Source organism: Mastigoproctus giganteus, chromosome 9 (genome assembly GCF_048544385.1).
Source record: "Mastigoproctus giganteus isolate SK-2022 chromosome 9, ASM4854438v1, whole genome shotgun sequence".
Classification (NCBI taxonomy): domain Eukaryota; kingdom Metazoa; phylum Arthropoda; class Arachnida; order Uropygi; family Thelyphonidae; genus Mastigoproctus; species Mastigoproctus giganteus.
The window spans coordinates 130,989,510-131,016,261 of record NC_143583.1 but is presented as its reverse complement, the minus strand read 5'-3'; the positions used below and the strand labels follow the sequence as shown (position 1 = coordinate 131,016,261).

General features: G+C 37.5%; 1 protein-coding gene across 6 annotated transcripts in view; it reads left to right on the top strand.

The window, feature by feature from the left end:
- The window catches only part of LOC150080735 (uncharacterized), an 856,799-nt gene that overhangs the window by 709,029 nt on the left and 121,018 nt on the right, over positions 1-26,752 (top strand). For all 6 annotated transcript variants that reach the window (XR_016547438.1, XR_016547439.1, XM_090382087.1 and 3 more), the window contains 2 exons: positions 7,313-7,532; positions 20,810-20,887. Coding sequence is in view for 4 of the 6 variants with exons in the window: in XM_090382087.1 (XP_090238213.1) it covers positions 7,313-7,532; positions 20,810-20,887 (298 nt within the window). In the remaining 2 variants the exon portion in view is untranslated. The remainder of the gene's footprint in view (positions 1-7,312; positions 7,533-20,809; positions 20,888-26,752) is intronic.

Below are 26,752 nucleotides of genomic sequence, written 5' to 3'. Positions count from 1 at the left end.
AGGAAGGGGATGAATCAGATTGGTCCTATTGATATCGATGGTTCAACTGTTGATGATCCTGCTCAGGTAGCTAATAAACTAAATGAATATTTTGCATCGACATTCACACATGAGGAGTTATTCAGCGTGTGGAATGCCAGAGGTGTATTCAACTCTGACAGTAAGCTAGATAATCTTGTAATAACTGAGAGTAAAGTGGAGGAGAAATTGTTGAAGATAAACACAAGAAAGGCACCTGGAGTGGATGGGATCTATCGAGTTATATTAAAGGAGGTAGCAAAGGAAGTAAGCAAACCTTTAGCCATAATTATGAGAGCTTCCTTGGACTCAGGGGAGGTACCCACAGACTGGAGATGTGCAAATGTGACCCCAACTCACAAAGGAGGATCAAAGGCCGACACAAGTAATTATAGACCTGTGAGTTTAACTTCTGTTCCAGGAAAATTAATGGAGGCACTGGTTAAAGAAGCACTGCAGGATCATCTAGACAAGACTTCATTTATAGCTCGGACACAGCATGGTTTTGTTAAGGGGAAGTCTTGCCTGACCGATTTGATTGGATACTATGATGCAGTCACAAAAGAGCTGGATGAAGGGAATAACTTTGTTATTATATACTTGGATCTTAGAAAGGCTTTTGATACTGTTGCACATAGAAGACTGCTGCACAAATTGGAGCAGTCTGGCATTGGAGGCAAATTGCTGCTATGGATAAAGGGGTGGTTGAAGGGGAGAAGACATAGAGTGCTAATCAATGGACACTGCTCATCGTGACTAATGTTATTAGTGGAGTCCCTCAGGGTTCAGTGTTGTGTCCATTATTGTTTTCTGTATTTATAAATGATATTGATGATGGTATATCAAGCTTAATCTCCAAGTTTGCAGACGATACAAAGGTTGACAGGGTTGTTAAGGACACTACTGATGCTATGCTGCTGCAAAAGGATCTGGAAAGGTTGAGCAGATGGGCAGAGAGGTGGCAAATGAAGTTTAACATTGACAAATGTAAAGTACTACCTATGGGAAACAGCAACCACAGAGCAACATATCAACTCTGTGATACTACACTGACAGTGGTAGAGAATGAAAAGAATACCTGGGGATAATTGCGCAGGTAGATATGAAGTTCTCTGAGCAGTTCAGATGGGCTACAAGAGTAGCTCATGGTGTCTTGTCAATGATATACAGGAATGTTTCTAGCAGGGATAAGGAGGTGATTATTCCCTTGTCTAAGGCAATGGTTAGGCCACACCCTGAGTACTGTATACAGGTCTGGAGGCCTCATTTCAAGAAGGACGTAGAGCTGCTGGAACGAGTACAGAGAAGGGCAACAAGATTAGTGAATGGAACAAAGGGCTGCTCTTACAAAGAAAGGTTTAAATTTTGCAAATTACAGTGTCCGGAGACTAGGCACTGGCGTGGTGATCTGATAGAGGTGTATAAATCCTTGAATGGTTTGAGCATGCTCAATGCTGATGGGATTCTTCCTCTTGCTCAGAATAATCACCTGAGAGGGCATAAATTCAAATTAAGGAAAGACAGATGTAAGATAGATGTGCGGAAATCTGCCTTTAGCCAGCGGGTAGTTGGTTGGTGGAACAGACTTCCATCCCTTGTCGTGGAAGTTGATAGCCTAAATAAATTTAAGGCTCAGCTGGACAGGTATTTCGAACGAACGGAGGGGTGAAGTGGAAGTGGTTTTTTTTTTTTTTTTTTTGGCTGATGCTGCATAAGCTTGCTTTCTTGCATCGTATGCCTCTAGTAAGGCTAATGCTAACAGAAGCCGATGCACCAACAACTAACAACACACACACACACACACACACACACACACACACACACACACACACACACACACACACACACACACACACACACACACACACACACACACACACACACATTTTGGGGGAGGGGAAGGAGACACTTGTGGGAGTGAAAAATGTGACCACTAAAAAAAGTTGCAGGAGTAGTAGCACTGAACATGACAGGTATTCTCACACAATAACATGTCATGTTTCAGCAAAACCATAAAATTTCACTTTAGAAACTGGTATAGTAAAACAGTGTCCATATTTAGGAAGGTAGAGAAGGTTTCAGTCATTAACCCTGAACCAAAAAGTTTTGTGCAATGATTCTTTATTGCACTACACCTGTATGGTGCAATATGATCCCTGCTGGGTTAATGAAAGCATTTAAATATTGCCTTCAGTATTTTAAATAATTAGTTAGTTCTATTGTACATAATTACATTATTACAAAATAATTGCATTCTACAAGGAATTAAAGGCAATCTCTTAATCAGATACATTCAAACAGTTGTTTGTTTGTTATCTGGTTTTTAGGAAAATTAGCAACTAAGGCCATATTGCTCCTGGGATATGCGGTGGTCATTCTCTGACCTTTCCGCATCCGCTGTATTTGGTGGGCACGGGCTCGAACCCCGGTCTAATCAAGAAGCGTGTGCTACACACTTCTGCTCATGCCCATCTGGCTACGGAGGTGCCATTATTCATTCAAACCGTGACCCTTAGATTACAGTACCAGATACTGTGAGTTATCCCTCTAAAGTGGAGGACTGTGTGCTCCCCCCCCCCAAATTATTCAGGATTAATTGAAACACCATATACTTTTGGCCAGAAAACATGCACACTTATATAAACATAATACATTGACACAACCCAGCCTAAGATATGCTGTAACTACCATCACCAAGAGCAAAGTAGGTTATGATATAACAAGGTTATCACAAGCATTACAAATATCAGTATTTACTTACTGAGAAGTGTATTTTAATATTAATTGCAAATTAAAAGATACTTTTAATTTGCAATTAAAAAGATAATTAAAAGATATTTTTAATTAAAAACCAAGAAACTTTAAAAAAAAAAAAAAAGACAGTGGGCATTTTGTTTTTTAATATTCTAAAATTCGAATTAATATGTTTCCAGAAGAATATATAAACAACTTCATAGTGGGTACGAGGTCCACTATTGTCAGCAAAGGGCAGGTTTCCTACTTTAAATCGGGATTTATATGGTGCTATATATGTATGCAAATCTCTATAGTTTATTGGTACCCAATTTAATTAGAAATTGAACAAATTTCCTATATGAAATAAAATCTGTTATGAATTCTAAAAGAAATAAATGAAAAAGATAGACTAAATAATGGGATCAGATATCAGATAAGTACAAAATTAACTTGTAATATCAAAAAACCAGGGATTTACTACCAAGAGTAGGAAAAGAAGGAATTAATTGTTACAAAGGATAAAAAGCGATAAACTTATATTACTGAAAATTTGAAGTGAGCATTCTGGAACTAGATTCTGATAACTATTAGGCATGTTATACAAAGATATTGAAAATTTAAGTTATATTGATATACTTGGTTACACAACTAAAGGAAGATATAAATTAATACACAGCATTAAGGATATTTTCAGGAAAATGCACCAAGGTTAAAAATTACAGATATTAAAAGAATAAATGTTAAAAATATGTTGGAAAATCATACCATGGTTTTAAGACAACAGAATAACCAAAAACTATATGGGAGATAGGTAGGGTGACCATATGCATTTGATGATAACCAGGATGAGTTTAGAATGGGAAAAACCAAGAGATTTAAAAGAGAAAAAAAAAAAACTGAGACAGTGGGTATTTTGTTTGATAATATTCTAAAATTCAAATTAATGTTTGCAGAAGAATATATAAACAACCTCATAGTGGATATGAGGTCCACTATTGTCAGCCAAGGACAGGTTTCCTACTTTAAATCGGGGTTTATATGGTGAATTGGCACAGGGTAGCTGGGAAGTGGGCTGAGGTTGGGTCACTGGGATACCACTAAGAATTTGATGCTGTTTTGACTGCCTAATCTTGAGAGCCTGGTGTGCCGAGTCCAAGAAGAATTGTAATTCTTTGGTCAGTGAGGGAGAGATACTCTTCATTTTACAGGAGACCTAGTCTGGGTGAGAGGTTTCTGTGCACATTAAAACCGCATGGTCAGCCAAATAATATGTGGGCCCAGCCTTCATCCTCCCTACAGGATGGCGCCCCCGTAGCCAGGTGGGAAGGAGCAGCAGTGGTAGCACATGCTTCTTGATTAGACCGGGGTTCGAGCCCGTCACCACCAAATACGGAGCATGCGGAAAGGTCAGGGCATGACCACCGCACCGGAGCAATATGGCCTTAGTTGCTAATGCTCCTAAAAACCAAATAACAACAAATAACAACAATCCCTACAGGAGCAGAAGGAGAAGTCAGTGAGACCAAGAAAGTGCAACTTGGCAGTGAAGGAGCCATGCCCAGAGATTAGAAGAATGATGTGTAATCTAGGGAGAGAGAGCCAGGGGAAGATCTTAGAGTTGACAATGGTGACTTATGGTGGAAAATTCTTTGTAGTCGAGCCTTTAATGAAATCATATCTGCTTTTCCAGTGCTGGATCATTCTGGCTCAGATGTCATGTTTTTGTCAGTTTATCATTTGTCAGATTGAAGTTGATTCCAAAGCATTAGCATTAGCAATGGAAAATTATGCAAGGAAGAAAGCTTATACAGCCAAAAAAAAAAAAAAAAAAAAACCCACACAAGACACCGCCCATTACCCTCCAATAGTTTGTCTAGTTCTTCCTTGAATTTATTTAAACTATCAACTTCCACAACGATAGATGGATGCACAGTGTGAAAGTTTGCCATTGACCAAAGGCAAACTTTCACAAATCTATACTGCAACCCTCCTTCCCCAGTTTGAATTTGTGTCTCCCCATGTGTGTGTGTGTGTGTGATTTGAGCAAGAGGAAAAATCCCATTAGCATTGCACTTGCTCAATCCGTTCAAAGCCTTAATTAATAATATTAGGCCAAGAAAAGCAGTGCTCATTGATAACCATTCTCTCTCTCTTCTCCTGCTCGACTATCCCTTTATCCCTAGCAGTTATTTGTCCCTAATACCACACTGCTTCAATTTGTACAGCACTCTTTTATATGGAACTGTATCAAAAGTTTTCCTGAAATGTAAATATGTGATGTGAATATTATTTTTTGAATTCAGTTTCTTTGTTACTATAGCATAGTATTGAATCAGATTGGTCAGACAAGATCACCCCTTGACAAATCTATGATGTGTCTTCCATATAAGCGTATTCCTGTCTAGTTGGTTATGCCTTTCTCCTTTAAGCAGTGACTCCATTATTTTCTGTAGTCCATAGGGTCCATAAGTATGAGAATTTTTTCCTCTCTTAATATAATTGGATACAGCCCATCTGCTCCAGGTGCCTTATTCACTTTTGGCCTTAGCAGCTTCTGTTCTACCTTCCTCTGAGTTATCACAAAATCATGTAACCTTCTGTTAGAAATTGATATGGTTCTGGCATCCCATCCCTAAAAAATTCTCCAAATCTGAACATATATGCAAAATATCTTCTGTTTGTACAGTAAACCTGAGCTGTCATCAACTTAATGGACAAAGATCCAGATGAATAAAAAGATTAATTGTAATATACTTTAATCCAATTACATTCTTATAGTGAAGATTATTTAATGCTGCCACTTGGATGTCTAAAACACTGATGGAGCTGATATTCAGGTGTTACTTGTGAGTTGTGTGTGGTGAATTTCAGCTAACAGTGACTGTGCCAACTAAGTCCTGTTATTTAGGCTTCCAAATCAATTGCTTACACTTTCATGCCGACAGGGCTGTTGTATTCCTGGGTATATCCCCCCACTTGTACATTTCATAAACATTATGAATGCTCAGTATTACCCAGGTGCAAACCAAAGTAAGCAGAGATTAAGGGGTTGTATCCACACTCCATTGAGGACTACAGCAAGGATCAGAACCAGGTTTCATGATGATTAGACCCTAAAAGGATTTTCATCACTCATAAAGAAATGCACCCCTCAAAAGGGGTGCATTTCTTTATGAGTGATGAAAAAATATTTTTTTCTGTTTTTAATTTCTGTCTATAACACCATATTTTAATTATGCACATATAACCTGGCACATGTAGAGATAATTTATGAAAATTTAAGTTTCTTCTGTATATTTCATTTAATTGTATTTCTGTAATAATTGTCATCAATGATTTTGGTTAATTTTTTGCTAACATCTCAATTAGTGCCCCTTTGGTTTTCCAGCAGAAAGAGATTAAAATAATCCTATGTTGTCTGAATGCCAAGAAATCTCTCCAGGTTTTGATGGCATTTTTCCACTTGTTCTTAAAACTTGTGTTCCAGAGTTAACTCTTGTTTTGTGCTTCCTTTTTATAATCTGTATCTACTGGTGTTTTACCTTCTACATACAGCTCCTGAAAAAGAGTAACAAATCTCTCCTTTCCAGTTATCATCCTGTTGCACTTATTTCAACTCTTACTGAAATAATAGACAAATCCAGAAACTGCTAACTCTTTACCATCTTGAAACCTTTCGTCATATTAATATTTGCCAGTATGGGTACCATGAACACCAATTTGCTGATATCTTGGCTTATTTTCAGTTGGGGATAATTCCATGGTCATGCCCCCCCCCACCCCAAGGATGTTTTGATATTGTGTTTTCCCTTCCAATTTTTGTAATTCATTAGTCAGTTCTCTCTTCGCTCACAGTATATGATGATAGATGTCTATCTTTTATCTTCTCAGCTAATATTAGGGATCTCTAAGGTTCTGCTCTTTCCACTCTTTGCTCCATATATTAATGACTTTCTCCCATTGACTAAAATCATATCCATAGGTTTGCTGTGATAGTCAGGAAAACTACAGACAGTACTTTGTATTCCACTTTCCAGTTCAACTAACATTTTGCACAGCTACAATTATCTATTTATTGTTTGCTATTGAAGAAAGAATAAATGACAGTACACTGAATAAGCTTGCGTGCACACACACACACACACACACACACACACACACACACACACACACACACACACACACACACACACATATATATATATATATATATATGGAAAAACAGTCCAGGATAGTTGATAACATTGAAAAATGGTGGTTTTTCAGCACTATCAACTTCAGCAACAAAATATGGTTATTCTTGTATTTGTATGTTCTTGTTACACGTGCATATGGCTACACTAGATGCCATGTCATAAATATGCTGACCATTTATGTCTCTGATTCTGCCTAACAGAGAAGTGCTGTATGTTTTATTCACAATATATTGTTTCACTAAGCATTGTGGTGTTTCTGTGTGATTTTTCTTAACATCCTGTGTATTTCAGATAACAATTACACCAAAATATGTTTTGTTAATTAGTATTTTTTTTAATTTGATTTAATTGATTGGTTTTAGGAGGGAGTGTGGCCTTGAAAGATTTGTTCCATCTTCATTGCTAGACACTATGAAAAAAAAAGAACTTGTAAAGTTACTTAGTCAGCTACTAAAGCAGAATCAGGCCCTTGGTGCACCAGGTCAAAAGCAGTTATCAGCTATGCAAGCAAAACTGCACTACTTAACCATTGTCAGTGAGCTTCCAAGTTTTGGTGCAAAATCTTTCTCCTTAAATGCAAAGGTAAATATTTTAGGATTTATAGCATTTATTGTATTCTTTTGATTTTCTAAAATTAAACCAAATGAGAAATTTTCTTCTTTAGATGGACTTATTTTTTGTTTTATGTAATATTTACACAAATGTTTCACTTATAATAACCCCAGGGGCTCACATCTGGTGAGTATGGGCTTGGCATACCCAGGGTCCTGAGCTGGATATCATCATTCTTCTCTTTCTTGGTGATTCCTTTCTACTTCTTGTCTCTCTCTCTCTCTCTCTCTCTCTCTCTCTCTCTCTCTCTCTCTCTCTCTCTCTCTCTATCACACACACACACACACATGGTAATTCAGGGTAAATTTTTTTTTTTTTTTTTTTGGCTGGTGCAGCATAAGCCTCAGGCTTCCTTGCACTATATATGGCTAATAATAATACATTAAACCACTGATTGTAGTGGTAGTGGTGGCAAATGATGCAAGAAAGCAAGCTTATAGAGCATCAGCCAAAAAAAAAAAAAAAAAACACTACACACCTCACCCATCCATACTCCAAGAATTTTGTTGAATTTATTCAAACCATCCACTTCCACGACAACAGATGGAAGCTTGTTCCCACAATCAACACCCGCTAGCTGAAGACGAACTTCTGCACATCTGTCCTGCAACCAGCCTCCATCAGCTTGAATTTATACCCCTTCATGCGTGTAGTCTTGGCAAGAGGAAGAATTCCATTAACATTTAGCTTACTCAATCTGTTCAAGGCTTAAACACCTCAGTCAGACTACCCCATGGGTGCCAAGTCAGCAGACAATGCAGTTTGCAGAACTGAAGCCTTTCTAGTTAAAATTACCCTTTTGTTCCCTTCATAAATCTACTTGCCCTTCTCTACACTCATTCCAGCAGATCTACATCCTTCATAAAGTAAGGCCTCCAGATCTGTATACAATATTCAAGTTGCAGCCTAACCATGGCCCTGTACAAATCGATAATCACCTCCTTATCCAAACTAGCAAAATGATAAAATATAAAACTCTGTATATCATTGACAAAACCCCATGAGCTGTCCTGACAGTATGTATGCACTACCCAGAGAATTATATATCTGACTGCACAGTTACCCTCAGATCTTTTTCATTTTCCACTACCCTAAGTGTGGTACCACACAGTTGACAAGTTACTTTGGGATTATTGTTATCCATATGCAGTACCCTGCATTTGTCAATGTTAAACTTCAACTGCTATTTCTTAGCCCTGTCAACCCAATTTTCCTACATCTTGTTGCAGTAGCTCACTCTGTTTGCTGTCATTAAACACCCAGTCAAACTTTGTATCATCTGCAAACTGAGACATACCTTCATCAATACCATTAATAAATACCTTCATCTGATATACCTTCATCAATATCATTAATAAATATTGAAAACAACAATGGGCCCAGCACTGAACCCTGTGGGACTTCACTAATAACATTAGTCTACGAAGAGCAGTGCCCATTGATAACCACTCTGTCTTCTTCCACTTAACCATCCCTTTATCATTTTCAGTAACTTTCCTTTAATGCCACATTGCTCCAGTTTGTACAGTAGTTTTTTTTTTTTTTTATGGACAACAGTATCAAAAGCCTTTCTGAAATCCAAGTATATGATGTCAGTATTATTTTTGGTATCCAGTTTCTCAGTCACTGCATCATAGTAATCTATAATATTGGTTATTTAAGACTGCCTCTTAGCAGATCCATACTGTGACTGCAGTATAATTGCATTATACTGCAGTCACAGTATCACATTAATCACATTATTGATCTGATCTCAGATACACTGTTAATGGTTACCTGTTGTGTATCTTTTTATTAATAAAATAAAAAATAAAAAAAAAAAAAAAATTCCTGTCCAGATGGTCCTGCATTACTTCTTTAACCAGCGACTCCATTATTTTCCCTGGAACAGATGTTAAGCTAACAGCTCTGTAATTATTCATGTCACCTTTTGATCCCCTTTAGAAATTGAGGATACATTCACACATCTCCAGATCATAGGTACCTCTCTTGAATCCAAGGATACTTGTATTATGGCTAAGGGTGGGCTTACCTATTTGCTGCATCCCTTGGTATGATTAATTGATAGAAGATTAATAGATCCCATTCAGCCCAGGTGCCTTTTTTTAAGTTAAGCTTCAATTTCTCTTCAACTTCTGTTATTCCCTCCCACTAAAGAATTCCTTATGTGTGAATGTAGACGCAAAATACCTATTCAATTTGTAAACAGCCTGAGAAGAGAAGGGTCATCATTAGTCAACCCATAGACATCAAATGGCCCAACACTATTCAACCCGTTTCTTCTTCTGTTAATATAAGCATAGAAGTATCTGCTACTTTTCTTTGCATTCTTTGCAAGAGACCTCATAATCTGCCTTAGCTTGCCTAACCTCTTTTTTAACTTGATTACAAACTAATTTGTATATACGATAGGCATTTGTATCAAGGCAGAATGCGCTGGTCTCAAAGGAACTAGTTGTTGTCAGTGACTCTATTGTCAGGGAAATAGGGAACATATTGTGCAAAAAGGATAGGTGGAACAGGGCCAGTGTATGTATGCCAGGGGAAATGGTTGATGACGTTGCAAAGCAGATATCATCTTTTAAGGGCACAAAGGGTGCTATTGTTGTACATGTTGGTATTAATGATATTAGGATTAGGAGACTGGCGGAATTACTTAACAAGTACAGGTCAATGTTGAAAAAAAGCTGTGAGTTAGGGTTGAATTTGAAAGAGTCTGCAATTCTGCCCAGACACGATAGGAAGGAGTATATGATGAGAGCCTTTTCGATCAATTCGATCCTGGAAAGATTGTGCAAGGCTCAAGGGGTAGAATTTTTCTCAGCCTGATCTGTGCTTGTTAACAGTAGAGACTGCTTCTACAGGGATGGGATACATTAAATAGAAAGGGTGCAAGAATATTTGCTGATGCTGTCAAAGCAGAGTTAGGTGGGTCGGAAAACTGCTAGCTTGGGGGGGGGTTACACAGAATAATAGATTAACGGTAGCTGCTGACAGAGGTGAAAGTGATTCTTGCACTGCTTCTATTGAAATGCAATTGATCAGCAGCCTGGAATGCAAGGCAGTGGGGATTTCCAGAACTGCTGGGAGTCATAGTGGAACAAGTAAATACACGGGCTGTGTTAGGGTAACTACAAGTAGAAACAGGCACATGTATACTTGCATGTACACCAATGCTAGGAGTATAGTTAATAAATTTGATGAGCTTGAAGTGCTAGTCAAGACATCAAAGGTAGATATTGTTGGGATATCAGAGACGTGGTGTCACACAGACATAAGCAGTGCAGAAATGGAATTTGGGGAGTACAATATGTGCAGAAAGGATGGACAGAACAGGAAGGGAGGAGGGGTTATGCTGTTCGTTAAGAAACACATAAAATCTAAGGAAGTGAAGCCAGTCGACATCGCTGGACAGTGCAGCGTCGAGTCAGTTTGGTGTGACGTAAGCATTGGGAGATCAAAATTGAGAGTAGGTGTGTGTTATAGGCCTAATGAATCTGATGAGTATAATGAGCAGTTGTTCAGAGAAATAGAGTGGGCCAGTAAATCAGAGAGTCTTATAATGGGGGATTTTAATTTCCCAGAGATTGACTGGAATTTGTGTGTTGGTCACACACTAGCAAGGCTTTTGTGGATTTATTGAATGATTGTTTTCTACAGCAGCATGTTTGAGAGGCAACTAGAGGGAGTAATACTCTTGATCTGATTATCAGTAGTGATTCTTCATGCATTAAGAATCTGCAGATAAAGGAACCACTAGGTGGCAGTCATCACAGTGTGCTGAAGTGGAATTTACTCAAAGAGGTAACTAACATCAGGGGTAAAGGGAAGGGTTTTTGCTTTCATAAAAGTGACTACAGTGGTAGTAGTAGTAGTGGCATGTGATGCAAGAAAGCAAATGTATGAGCTTATGCAGCATCAGCCAAAAAAAAAAAAAAAAAAAAATCACACCATTCCCTCCAAATGCCTGTCCAGTTCCTCCTTAAATTTATTCAACCTATCAACTTCCACAACGACAGATGGAAGTTTGTTCCGGCAATTAACCGCCCGCTGGCTAAAGGCAAATTTCCGCACATCTATTCTACATCTGTCCTTTCTTAATTTGAATTTATGCCCCCTTAGGTTCGTAATCTGAACAAGTGGAAGGATCCCATCAGAATTCAGCGTGCTGAACCCATTCAAGGCCTTATACACCTCAATCAGATCACCGCGCAGGTGCCTAGTCTCCAGCCACTGCAATTTGCAGAACTTAAACCTCTCTTGATAAGAGGATCCCTTCATTCCCCTCACCAATCTTGTTGCCCTTCTCTGTACGTGCTCATGTAAATCTACATCCTTCCTAAAATGAGGCCTCCAGACCTGTACGCAGTACTCAAGGCATGGCCTGATCATTGCCTTATACAGAGGGATAATCACCTCCTTTTCCCTACTAGCAAAATTCCTATATATCATTGACAAAACCCCATGACCTGCCCTGGCAGCCTGTCTGAGACAGTATTTAAATTCTATATGGTGGGACCAACTGATGATGTTACTAACAGCAAATTCAAAATGGGAAGCATTCAAAGAAATAATCTTGGAAGCTACTAGCCTTCTCATGCCAACTAAGAAATATTGTTCAAGATTTAGGCCTAAATGGATGTCAGATGAACTAATTGGACATGTGGCAGAGAAGAAAAGTGCATTGGATACATATAAATTAACAGGTGACACAGAAGACTATGATAGATATAAGCTGGTCATAACAAAGTCACAAAGGAGGTTAAGCAGGCAAAGACAGATTACAAGAAATCTTTGGCAATGGATGCAAAGAAAAACAGCAAAGAGTTCCTTACTTATGTAAACTCTAGAAGGAAGGGGATGAATCAGATTGGTCCACTTGATATCGATGGTTCGACTATTGATGATCAATCTCAGGTAGCTAACAAACTAAATGAATATTTTGTGTCTACATTCACTGAGGAGTTATTCAGGGAGGGGAATGCCAGAGGTGTATTAAACTCTGGCAGTAAGCTAGATAATCTTGTAATAACTGAGAGTAAAGTGGAGGAGAAATTGTTGAAGATAAAGATAAGAAAGGCACCTGGGGTGGATGGAATCTATCCAGTTATATTAAAGGAGGCAGCAAAGAAGTAAGCATACCCTTAGCCATAATTATGAGAGCTTCCTTGGACTAAAGGGAAGTACCCATGAACTGGAGATGTGCAAATGTGAACCCGATCCACAAAGGAGGATCAAAGGGAGACAGGTAATTACAGACCTGTTAGTTTAACTTCTGTTCCAGGGAAATTAATGGTGGCGCCGGTTAAAGAAGCACTGCAGGATCATTTAGACAAGACTTCAGTTATAGCTCGGACACAGTATGGTTTTGTTAAGGGGAAGTCTTGCCTGATCAATTTGACTGGATACTATGATGCAGTCACAAAAGAACTGGATGCAGGGAATAACTTTGATATTATATACTTGGATCTTAGAAAGGCTTTTGATACTGTTGCACATGGAAGACTGCTGCAAAAATTGGAGCAGTGTGGCATTGGAGGCAAATTGCTGCTATGGATAAAGGGATAGTTGAGTGGGAGAAGACAGAGAGTGGTAATCAATGGACACCAGTTTTTTTGGACTAATGTTATTAGTGGAGTCCCTGAGGGTTCAGTGTTGGGTCCATTATTGTTTTCTGCATTCATCAAAGATATTGATGATGGTATATCAGGCTTAAAAGTTTGCAGACGATACAAAGGTCGGCAGGGTTGTTAATGACACTAATGACAGTACTCTGCTGCAACAGGATCTAGAAAAGTTGAGCAGATGGGCTGAGAGGTCGCAACTGAAATTTATTACAGTTAGTCCTCGTATAACACTTGTTTACACAACATGAATTCGATCATACACGATTTATAACCAGGGGAACAATATTGTAAATAACACGAACCGAATTCGCTTATGCACAATTTGCCTCTATATTTACAAGAAATGGCAGTCAAACGTGGAATCACTCGAACTAAATGCAACACGATAGCAATGAAGAGAAGATTCTGAAAATGTATTTATATTTTTTATATCAGTGAAGTGGATACACATTTCATCTTTCTTCTTTATTTTCGCGTTCTTCCCACGTTTCACCATATCCGTCCTTAATTCTTTTCCTCCATTCCTCCCTATCCTGGGCTTCCTCTCTCCTCCATCCTCTCTCTTTTAAATCCTTTGCCACTTTGTCCTTCCATCTCAGCTTAGGTTTCCCCCTCTTCCTCTTCCCTATCACCTCCAACTTTTCCCACCTCTTCCCGACATACTCCTCACTTCTTCGTACCCCATGTCCAAACCACCTCACCTAGATTCCTGCATTTTTTTACTCAAAGGTCCCACCTTAACCGTACATCTGATGTAGTCATTAGCATCAGTTGAGGCATTCGATACAAGAAGGCAAGCTTATGCAGCATCAGCGAACATCCCCCCCCCATTTCACCCATCTGTTCATTCCAAATGCCTGGCTAGCTCAGCCTTAAATTTATTTATGCTATCAACTTCCACAAGAGATGGAAGTCTTTTCCAGCAATCAACTACCCACTGGCTAAAAGCAAATTTTCACACATCTATTCTACAAGTGTCTTTTCTCAATTAGAAGCTATGCCCCCTCAGGTTCATAATCCAAGCAAGAGGAAGAATCCCATCAGCATTGAGCCTGCTCAAACCATTCAAGGCCTTCTTCACCTCAATCAGATCACCTCGCAGGTGCCTAGTCTCTATATGCTGCAATTTGCAGAACTTAACCCTTTCGTGGTGAGAGCAATCCTTTGTTCCCCTCACTAATCTTTGTACTCATTCTAGTAACTCTAGATCCTTCCTAAAATGAGGCCTCCAGACTTGTACACAGTACTCATGGTGTCCTGACCATTGCCTTCTACAATGGGATAATCACCTCCTTGTTCCTGCTAGCAAAATTCCTATATATTAGCATTAGCATTAGTAGAGGCATATGATGCAAGCTTATGCAGCATCAGCCAAAAAAGAAAAAAACTTCCACTTCACCCCTCCGTTTGTTCGAAATACCTGTCCAGCTGAGCCTTAAATTTATTTAGGCTATCAGCTTCCACAACAAAGGATGGAAGTCTGTTCCACCAACCAACTACCCGCTGGCTAAAGGCAAATTTCCGCACATCTATCCTACATCTGTCTTTCCTCAATTTGAATTTATACCCTCTCAGGTGATTATTCTGAGCAAGAGGAAGAATCCCATCTGCATTGAACATGCTCAAACCATTCAAGGCTTTATACACCTCTATCAGATCACCTCGCTGGTGCCTAGTCTCCAGACTCTGTAATTTGCTGAGCTTAAGCCTTTCTTCATAAGAGCAACCCTTTGTTCCATTCACTAATCTTGTTGCCCTTCTCTGTACTCGTTCCAGCAGCTCTGCATCCTTCTTGAAATGAGGCCTCCAGACCTGTATACAGTACTCAAGGTGTGGCCTGACCATTGCCTTATACAAGAGAATAATCACCTCCTTATCCCTGCTAGAAAAATTTTTGTATATCATTGACAAGACACCATGAGCTACTCTTCCAGCCCGTCTGCACTGATCAGAGAACTTCATATCTGCCTGCACAATTACCCCCAGGTTCTTTTCATTCTCTACCACTGTCAGTGTAGTACCACAGAGTTGATACGTTGCTCTGGGGTTGCTGTTTCCCATATGTAGTACTTTACATTTGTCAATGTTAAACTTCATTTGCCACCTCTCAGCCCATCTGCTCAACCTTTCCAGATCCTGTTGCAGCAGCGTAGCATCAGTAGTGTCCTTAACAACCCTGCCAACCTTTGTATTGGCTGCAAACTTGGAGATTAAGCTTGATATACCATCATCAATATTATTCATAAATACAGAAAACAATAATGGATCCAACACTGAACTCTGAGGGACTCCACTAATAACATTAGTCCACGATGAGCAGTGTCCATCGATTAGCACCCTCTGTCTTCTTCCCCTCAACCACCCCTTTATCCATAGCAACAATTTGCCTCCGATGCCACACTGCTCCAATTTGTGCAGCGGTCTTCCATGTGCAACAGTATCAAAAGCCTTTCTAATATCCAAGTATATAATATAAAAGTTATTCCCTGCATCCAGCTGTTTTGTGATTGCATCATTGTATCCAATCAGATTGGTCAGGCAAGACTTCCCCTTAACAAAACCATGCTGTGTCCAAGCTATAACTGAAGTCTTGTCTAGATGATCCTGCAGTGCTTCTTTAACCAGTGCCTCCATTAATTTTCTTGGAACAGAAGTTAAACTCACAGGTCTATAATTACTTGTGTCAGCCTTTGATTCTCCTTTGTGAATTGGGGTCACATTTGCACATCTCCAGTCTATGGGTACTTCCCCTGAGTTCAAGGAAGCTCTCATAATTATGGTTAAGGGTTTGCTTACTTCCTTTGCTGCCTCCTTTAATATAACTCGATAGATCCCATCTACCCAAGGTGCCTTTCTTGTGTTTATCTTCAACAATTTCTCTTCCACTTTACTCTCAGTTATTACAAGATTATCTAGCTTACTGCCAGAGTTGAATACACCTCTGGCATTCCCCTCGCTGAATAACTCCTCTTGTGTGAATGTCGATGCAAAATATTCATTTAGCTTGTTAGCTACGTGAGCAGGATCATCAACAGTTGAACCATCGATATCAAATAGACCAATCTGATTCATTCACTTCCTTCTAGAGTTTACATAAGTAAAGAACTCTTTGCTGTTTTTCTTTGCATCCTTTGCCAAAGATTTCTCATAATCTGCCTTTGCCAGCCTAATCTTTAGTCATTTCTTATCCTATGCTTCCTTGTTACATCACACATCCATCTTAGCATTCTCATCTCCGCCACTTCCATCTTCTTCTCCTGGGCACTTTTAATCGCCCATGTCTCAGCACTGTACATCAATGCTGGTCTAACCACAGTTTTATACCCTCTTCCCGTCATTCTACAATTTACTTTCTTGTTGCACAGCACCCCACTCATCTTTCTCCAGTTCATCCATCCACATTGCACTCTGTGCTGTATTTCTGCACTCAATCCTGCATTCCTCTCAGCGTTCTATCCCAGATACTTAAATTTCGAAACCGATGGTAACTTTTCCTCCTGCTGTTTTATAGAACTCTCATCTTCTCCATTCAGTACCTTATATTCTGTCTTTGTTCTACTTATCCTCATGCCTCTCTCTTCTAACGCTTTCCTCCATTCCTCCAATTTCTTCTCTACCTTTATTTGGGATGGTTCGCACAGTATGATATCATCCACGAACAGCATACTCCATGGTGCTCTACTCTTCACTTCTCTCATCAACCCATCCATTACCAGATCAAACAGATATGGGCTAAGAGCTGATCCCCGGTGCAGTCCAACTTCTACAGAGAACCTTCCAGTCATACCTACACTACTCTTAACCTGAGTCACCGCTCCCTTGTACATTTCCTTCACAAGCCTTACGTACTTTTCTGATGCACCCTTCTCCCTCATGCATCTCCATACCTCTTGTCTGGGCACTCTATCATATGGTCTTTCCAGGTCTGTGAACATCATGTGCAATTCTACTTGCATCTTCCTGTATCTTTCCATCTTCCTGTATCTGTACTGCCCTAAAGCAAAAACCGCATCTATTGTTCCTCTTCCCGGCATGAAACCAAACTGTTCCTCTCTTATTTCCATCTCCTGCCTTATCTTTCCTTCCACAATTCTTTCCCAGATCTTCATCAAATGAGACATTAACTTTATTTCCCTGTAGTTCCCACATTCCTGCGCATCACCCTTTCCTTTATAGATTGGCATAAGTATACTTTCCCTCCACTCATCGGGTATCCTCTTCTGGTGCCACAGTTTTTCCATAAAGTCCCATAGGATATTGATCCTTTCTTCTCCCAGACTTCTCCATACCTCTACTGGTATCTGATCAACACCTACTGCTTTCTCCCTCTTCATTTTTCTGAGTGCGTTTTCCACTCCTTTCCTGCTTATGCCTTCCACTACTCTTTCATTCGTCTCTCTATTCTCGCATAATGCTCTTGGGTTTTCCTCATTTAATAACTTCTTAAATTAGTCTTTCCACCTTTCCTTAACCTTCTCCTGGTCCTGTATAACCACTCTCCTCTCAACTTTTATCTGTTTTATTGATGAGAAGTCCTTTGATGCCTTGTCTCTCGCTTTGGCTATTCTCATCAATTGCCTATCTCCATCTTTCCTTTCCAGTTCCCCATAGGCCTCGTCCACTGCCCTCGCCTTTGCTATTGCCACAGCCCTTTTTTGCCTCCTTATTTGCTAATTTATATACTTCTTTATCTTCCTGACTACCTGTTAAATCTCATCTTTTCTTCATCTCCTTCTTTTGTTTTATCACTGATTGCACTTCCTCATTCCACCACCAAGCCTCCTTTCCCTCCGGCACCCCCTTTCCTGATGTTTTCCTCAACAACTCTTCTCCAACTTTCCTTATGATACAATATTTCATCATAATAACATAAAAACCCACACAATTGCGGCTATCGGTATTATCGCAAATCCAATTAGATTGAGTTTACTACCAGTTTATAACAGATTCCACTAGCAGAAACACAACTGGAAATTGTTTTTATTGTTTTATAGTAGTAACTCCCAGAAATGTGCTTTAGTAAAATATGAGCTAGTGAGGTGTTAATACTCTATCTCTGCCTTTATGTCAGAAACACACTATTGGTTTGTTTATTCAGTTGCTACACACGTGCAGCTTTGTTTATGTATATCAAGCATGCCTCCTCATTTTGTAATTGTGCTTTATTCCCTAAAAATGAGTAAAATACTTAAAAGGTGTGAAATGGAAGCGTCCTGGTGAAGACACTACAGGTTCAGAGAGAAAAAGAAAGCAATATCGATAGACAGAGGTGGACTGAGTTAAAAATTCTTACCCAGGAAAATTTGTAGCGCCCTCATACTAGCGTTTATGTCCAAAATTACACTTCTGGCCTCTGGCCCACCGGGTTTCCCTGGTAAGGCTTATGGCCAGTCCGTCTCTGTTAGAGAAAAAATATGAAATTGTGAAACACTTTGAGCGAAATGAAAGAACATGTGATATTGCATGTGCTATAGGCCTAAATGACCCAACGCCGAGAATTAGAAAGAATGCAGAGAAAATAAAAACAACTTTCATAGCAGGAACAACTCAAACTGAAATAAAATCCATTAGATCAAGACACAAGAATTGGAAGAGGTGGAACGGTTGTCATCTGTTTGGTTAGAAAATCAAACAAAGAACAAGTTTGCTCACAATAGAAGCAAAAGCATTAGCAATATTTTATTATGTAACAGTCGTAATAAAATACTTACGTATTTTATTATGATTATTTATTATTTGGTTACAAATGTGTGTTCAATCTTGGGTGATCGGCACCTAACCCTGTTTTTTCCATAGGGCCTGTTATTTATATTGCATGATTTTGCATTGCACAAGGGTTTCTCAGAACACAACTATCATGGTAGTAACCCCCAGCCCTTAGTTGTTTTTGCGCCAATAAAACTAAAATCAAACTCAGTAACCCCCAGGCGTACTGCTTTCCAGGAACACAACTATCATGCTGTACGAGGATTGGCTGTATTGACAAATATAAAGTACTGCATATGGGAAGCAGTAACCCCAGAGTAACGTATCAACTCTGTGGTACTACACTAACAGTGATAGAGAGTGAAAAGGACATGGGGGTAATTGTGCAGGCAGATAAGAAGTTTTCTGAGTAGTGCAGACGGTTTGTAAGAGTAGCTCATGGTGTCTTGTCAATGATATACAGGAATTTTTCTAGCAGGGATAGGAGGTGATTATCCCCTTGTATAAGGCAATGGTCAGGCCACACCTTGAGTACTATATACAGGTCTGGAGGCCTCATTAAGAAGGATGTAGAGCTGTTGGAACGAGTACAGGGAAGGGCAACAAGATTAGTGAATGGAACAAAGGGTTGCTCTTATGAAAAAAGGCTTAAGTTTTGCAAATTACAGTGTCTGGAGACTAGGCACTTACGAGGTGATCTGACTGAGGTGTATAAAGATTTGAATGGTTTGAGCATGCTCAGTGCTGGTGGGATTCTTCCTCTTGCTCAGAATAATTTCCTGAGAGGGCATAAATTCAAATTGAGGAAAGACAGTTGTAGGATAGATGTGCGGAAGTTTGCCTTTAGCCAGCGGGTGATTGCTGGAACAAACTTCCATCTGTCGTAGAAGTTGATAGCTTAAACAGATTCAAGGCAGAACTAGATAAACATTTAGAGTGAGTGGATGGGTGAAATGAGAAGGGTGTGTGTGTGTGTGTGTGTGTGTGGTTTTTTTTTTTTTTTTTTTTCCCCTGTCTGATGCTATATAAGCTTGCTTTCTTGCATCATGTGCGCTTGCTAATGCTATCTGATAATCTCTATGAATCCCATGCACTTTTATTCTCTGCCAAAAGTGTCTCAGCAATTCATATGATATCCATTGAGGTCTGAACAGTATCTCTTTGTTGGTATGAAAAGTACCAGCTTCTATAATTACTTACCTGAACTTATAAATGGAAATAAAGATAAGAAATAGCAGCACATACTTGAAAAAATTTAGTGACAGCATATTAATAAAACAGTAAATTTAGTATATTAGTGGAGACATTGAAGCAACCTTCAAAATGCATATTTACATATATACTCTCCAGAACTCAAACATGAAAATAATCCTGAAGGGGTTAATATGATTTGTAAGTGTCAGTAAGTATTGTTTTAAATTTTCATTTATTACTGAGCATGTGCATCCAGTTATTATGAAAGCATCTTTCTGTGGAGTGTTATGGTTAATAAATATATAAATAAAATAGTAATTTAATACATAGAAAAAAAATTATTATTCATACAGTTAATAGTGCATTATATATATATATATATATATATATATATATATGTATGTATGTTTTCTTCTATGATGATATACACGTGTATTATGGTATGTGTGTGATCAGCATATCTGCTACCAGCAAGGCTAAGTGCCTGTAGAAAAAGTAGAGTTAGGGTCAGTGAATGATTGAGTGCACAACTTATGACAGATGAGGAATGGTCTTTAAAAAGTTTTCCTATGAATGATAAAAACACAAATAGTAAAGTAACAAACAGTGATTTTAAGTTCATAAATTGTGTTTTTTTTTTTTTTTTTATGTTCTGTGCTGTCTAAGTTGCTACAGCATTTAAAATTTTTACTAGCAATATTGTTTTTTATTTTCAAGCAGAATTCCACTTCAGATACAGCCCTTCTTGTTGGACCTAAAGTAGGAATTAGTCAGATAAGCACCATTCGGAATATAGCAGTAAGTGTATTCTGATTTTTTTTTTTTTAAATTGTTTATTATTTAACTGCAACATATGCTAAATAATTGTTATATTATAGTATATAATTTTTGTCCAGTATATGTCCAGATTTGTAAAATCATTGGGCCTTGCTAAATTTGTGTGTTTTCTTGCAATTCAGAAATTTTTAATAGTAAATTTTTTCAAAATTAAAAATTGTTAACTAGAATGTTGTTACCCATTGGACTGCTAACAAGTGATCCTGTATGTTGTTTGGTGTGTGGGTTATGATCTGTTATTATTCAAATAAAATCTAGTTTCCTACAGAGTTCCCACTAATAGCAATAGTTAAGTGTATTGCTAAGACACTTACTTGCCATGGGGAGGTTACAATTTTCAGAAGTTTTTTTTTTTTTTTTTTTTTTTATAAATTGATTTTGCTCTGTATTGAGTAAACTCTGAGCAATATTAATTGATTTTGCTTTTCAAAGAATCTTCACAAAATGATAATCCTTCTTTAGAAAACGACTAATATACAACTAAAAATACAAAACAGTGGAAAATTTTGGTTTTTCAATTTCTTGACTGCTATCATGAGATTGGACATGTAGTCGTAATTCTTGGGTTCCATAGAAAATAAACCAAAAACAAGACAGCATAACAGATTCCCATAATTTTGTATCATATATGCCATTGTAGCTTTATTTAAAACATATTAATTTAGTTGCTTACTGTAATTAATATTAATTATTCACTATTTTGTTTCATTTATTCTTTTTTTCTCCCCTTGTTTTCTTTTGATTTCATTTTCCTTATCCTCCCACTTCCTTCCTTTCAACTTGTAACATTTTTCTCTTGTGGATTAAACAGTTTGTAGTATAGGCTGTTTCCCTTCCTATAACCTCTCTCTTTCATTTTATATTCTAAATAACAGCGATGCTACGTGCAGAAAAGACTAAGCAAAAACTACAGTTTTTTAATGGTATAATTGAGTTATTTGATATGTATTTAAAGCAGTGTGCCAAATTGATTACAGTCGATTCCGGTTATTTGGGACACATCGGGACTAGTCCATTTTGGCCTGATTAAGCGGCTGCCCCAATTATCCGAAGTTTCACGTAAATTGTTAAAAATACAATGTACTTCCCCCGCCCTTTACAATTGGTTCACTGTTCAATCACGTTACGATGGAGTCACCATTTAAAGTACCGATCATTATACGATGTGTAATAAGCGCTGGTCATTGTGATCATGTTTGTGAATTGAATTTTAATTCTATTAAACAGCGATTGTAATTAGTGAAAATAGGAGGAATATTATGCATGGGCTATAAAAGTAAAGATATGTTAAGTACAAATTTACCCTTTATTACCTTACCAATTAAAAAATTAAATGATACGTGAAATTCGGAAGAATATACGTGAAAAACGAAATAATTAATACGTACTGTAATATGTACATACTAACTAAACTAGTTGACATTTCTGTTCAATGTCATTTGTGGGTGGGGGTTAATATTTAAAACAGTAAAAAGATAAGCAATCAATAACAAAGAACACCGCACACACACACAAATTGCAAGTAACACGATATGCGCAAGTGAGAAGTAACAAATTACGAAGCTTTAAAAATAGGAATGAAGAGAAGAGCCTGAAAATTGAAAATTATTTTTTTTTTATATGATTGAAGATTCCATAGAAGTGTAAACACATTTCACCTTAATAACCCACAGAATTCCAGCTGTCGGTATTATCGCAAATTCAATAAGATCGAGTTTACTATCAGTTTATGATAGATTTCACTAACACAAAAGCCCAATAAACAGGTGACTGCTAATTGTTTTTATTGTTTTATGGTTGTGACCTCCAGAAATTCGACTGAAGTACGTGGTACGGTTGGGGACAATCGTAGGGTAATCTTCAGTGCTGCGGTCTTCTGCCCCGATTAAACGGCATTTTGTCCCAATTAAACGAAGTAAATCCTGGCTATTTTCTCGATTGGGTTTTGTTTTTTAAGATTTGCCCCAAATAAACGGCTGCCCCGATTAACCGGTGGCCCAAATAACCGGAATCCACTGTATTTCTCTTTCTACCAATGAAATATGGGATGATTTGTTCCGGAGGATTTTGGTTTACCTAGAACTGAAATACTTGTTGGCCACAATTCAGATACAACGTTTTCAAGCTTGAAAATGGAAGAATCTTTTCAGTTCTTGATTTTCCAGTATAGTGATTGATATCCCAAATTTTGAGAAGGAAGGGTTAAAGAAACACCCTGAAATTTTGGTTGAAAAAAATTGCTCTTCTCTCCAAATCTGATAGCATGATTTAGGAATTAAATGAGGATCACAAAAATTTAATTAATGAGAAGCAAACTGATGACAGAAGAGCAGCATTTGAGAAAAGGAAGATTTCAGTGATCATGGCATTATTTTAAAGAGATGAACCTGCTTTCAAAACTCCAGGTACAACATTGTTGAAGGTAAAGAAATAACTGTAGACTAATATTAGAAGAGAATGGAAGGTAGCAAGACAAAGTACTAGCGTGATTTTGAAGTCTGTTAGTAAACTGCAAAATGAAAAAAAAAAAAAAATAAATAAATAAATAAATAAAAATAGTCTGGACAATGATTTTTTGTATGTAGATTATTATTGTGATATTTTAAAAAGTTTTTTTTTTTTAATTTTTTGTTTTTCAGGGAATCTTTAGCCATGTTAATTGTGTGGAAACAGGATGATATGTACAGATTAAATGACAACTAAGTACATTCTTATGCCACGTGAATGTATTTTAAAATATATTTATTTAAATTGTATTATTGAAGTCTTACCACATCAATCTACACTTAATTCCAGTGCAAACAGCCATACCTAAGGCAGGTATATCCTCCTCTAAAGAGGCCTGAAGACAGGGTTCAGTTAGAACCTTGAAACATTGCCATTATTTTAAGTTTAGATTGATGTGGTAGCAGTTCAGTAAACACATTTTAAAATACACTCATGTGCTATAATAGTGGACTTAATTGTCATTTAATATACCTTTAGTCATTTCCATGGATTCCCATAATTTTATATTACATATGCGGTCTGATCAAAAAGTTCCAAGATTTTTATTTATTACAAAAGAAGTGCTGGAAGTAGAGGGACAAGATAATGAGTAATCATAGGGTGATGGGGTTGCTGCATTATTAGTTTTAGCCATTTCCTGCTGCCAAACCAGTAATGAGCAATGCATGTATTGAAGTTGACATGTCTTATGCCACTTTCACATTCATAATGAATAGAAAAGCATAAAAATGTGTGTGCACATCAAGTTTTATGTAAAGAACAGGAAAAATGAGTGGAAAATTCTTCAAATATTAAGAATTTCATTTTGTGATGCTTATTTAACCACCTAAGGCTGTTATTTACCAATTTAAAAAATTGCAAAATATCTGTTGAAGATTATTAACATTCAGGTTGATTTCCATTTTCAGGCAGTAATGAAATGATTGTCAAAGTGTGTGTGTGTGTTCTGATTGGTGATTAAGCAATTTGTCGATAAACTAGGAATTTCCTTGGGATTATATGCCATACAATTTTGACCTTAGAATGGCATTGAGCATCAGAAAATTTTGTTCCAAGCTTGTCGAATGATGAACAAAAGTTTCACACCAAGTACGGTTCAGAGAGTCGAAAAGAAAGGTAGAAATTGAACCTAAACAAAATTTAAATTGCCCCAGTGGAAATCGCCAAACTCACCCTATTCATAAACAGGTTCAGTCAATTATGAAAACAATGTTTTTGATTTTTGTGATGTTCATAGTATCATTCATTAATGAATCTGTTCCAGATGGTTCTGTGGTAAACCTGGCTTCTTATAAAGTGATTCTGATTTGAGGGAATGGTAGATGGTTTCTTCAAGTAACAGTGCTTCTGCATACACATAATGCACTCACCAGTCAAGAATTTTGGTTAAAAAAATATGTATGTAGTACCCCACCATTCCATATTCATCTGACCTTTCCCCTTGTGATTTTTCTCTTCTCCAAACTGAAAATGAAGCTGAAAGGACAAATATTTCATGATATTCCAACCATCTAAGAGAATACAATAACAGAACTCAACTGGCTTACAGTTGAATACTTCAGCAGTGCTTCCAGAAATGGTAGAAATGATCACAAAAGGAGGGGGGGGAGAGAGAGAGAGAGAGAGAGAGAGAGAGAGAGAGAGAGAGAGAGAGAGAGAGAGAGAGAGAGATAAAAGAAAATATCTAAAAAAGTAGATAAGAAAATAGGCTAAATATGTGCTTTCCTCCTCACATAGGTAATTATCCAGTTGGCTTTTGAATTCCCCAAACAGTCAGCTTCAGCCATCCATAGAGGCAACCCATTCCAGTAATCAAAAACTTGCTGACCAAAAGAAAACTTCCTGCAAACCAGTCTAAACCTCTATCTGGTTGCCAAGTTCTGTAGCCCATATAATTGAAGCTTTCCTTGTATGGTAGCCCTTTTACAGATATCATCATGTGGGTTACCCATCTTTGGACCCGTTCAAGAATTTTAATATTTAATTTAGGTGAGATCACCATACCTGGACATGGTTTGATGTGAGGTCTTACAATTGTCTTATACAGTGGAATTATAACTTCCCTATCTCTAGAAGCCATTGATTTATAAATCATTCATAGGACACTATAGGCTTCCTTGGCCACCCATCTACATTGCTCAGAGAACTTCATCTCTGTCTGCATCATGACTTCAAGATCCCTTTTCTCCTCTACTGTTTTTAATTTAGTCCCACCAAGCATGTAAATTATTTTTAGGTTGCTATTCCCAAAGTGTAAAACCTTGCATTTTGTTGTGCTAAAACACAGCTGATATCCTTCTGACCATGCTTGAAGCCTGTTCAGGTAATTTTGAAGGAGAACTGCTTGACACTGATCATTGACCACTCTCCCAATCTCATCAACATCTGAAATTTGGACATTTATGCCCTCTATTCCCTCATTGATGTCATTTATGAAAATTAGAAACAATAATGGTCCAGAACTTGAGCCTTGATGTAACACCAATCAGAAGAATATCCATTAATCACAACTCATTTCAGCTTATATAGTAACCTCTCATGAGGGACTGAGTCAAATGCTGTCTAAAGTCTGAATAAACTATGTTGAATCTTTTAGAAAGATAAAGTCTTAGAACTTTTTGATCAGGCTCGTAATTTATTTTATTTATTTATATATTTTATTTATCAATATAGATATATTGATAAATATATCAATATATAAATATATTTTATTTATCAAAAATAAATATAATTAGAATTTAAATTTAGATCCATATAGTTTTAGAGTGGAAAATTTCAAGCAGCTGAACAAGGTAACCTTAGCAACTAAGAAACCCATCTTGGCAACTAGTATTTTACAGTCTAGTGGCTTTGATGTTGACCTGCCATTTCTTTGTTTTATGATTGCTATGGTCTGTATTTTGCAAATATTGGCATAACTTTTGAGAATGTATTATTTTAAGCAGTATTATTTTATAAAGCAAATCATAATGGTTGAAGGAACATGATGAAGATTAATAGCCCAACTAATCATATTAAATATTTGTTAGGATAGTGTAAAAATTAAAGTTACTTGTAGAAAATTTCATAATTAGTTTCTTTCAACATTGATACAGCACACTTAATCCTTTTTTAATTGATAAGAGAAAAAATAAATATTAGAAAATTCTTCATTCGTGATAGCATTATATTGTTTATTTTATGGAGTTTATTTTAGCTTTTGTTTGCATGCACAGTGGTCATAACTTGAGTGTAATTAGAGCAACAATCCAGTAATTTATCGCACCTTGTACTTTTTTTGATTTGTGTTAATTGATGCACTGGCACTAGTTAATGTAT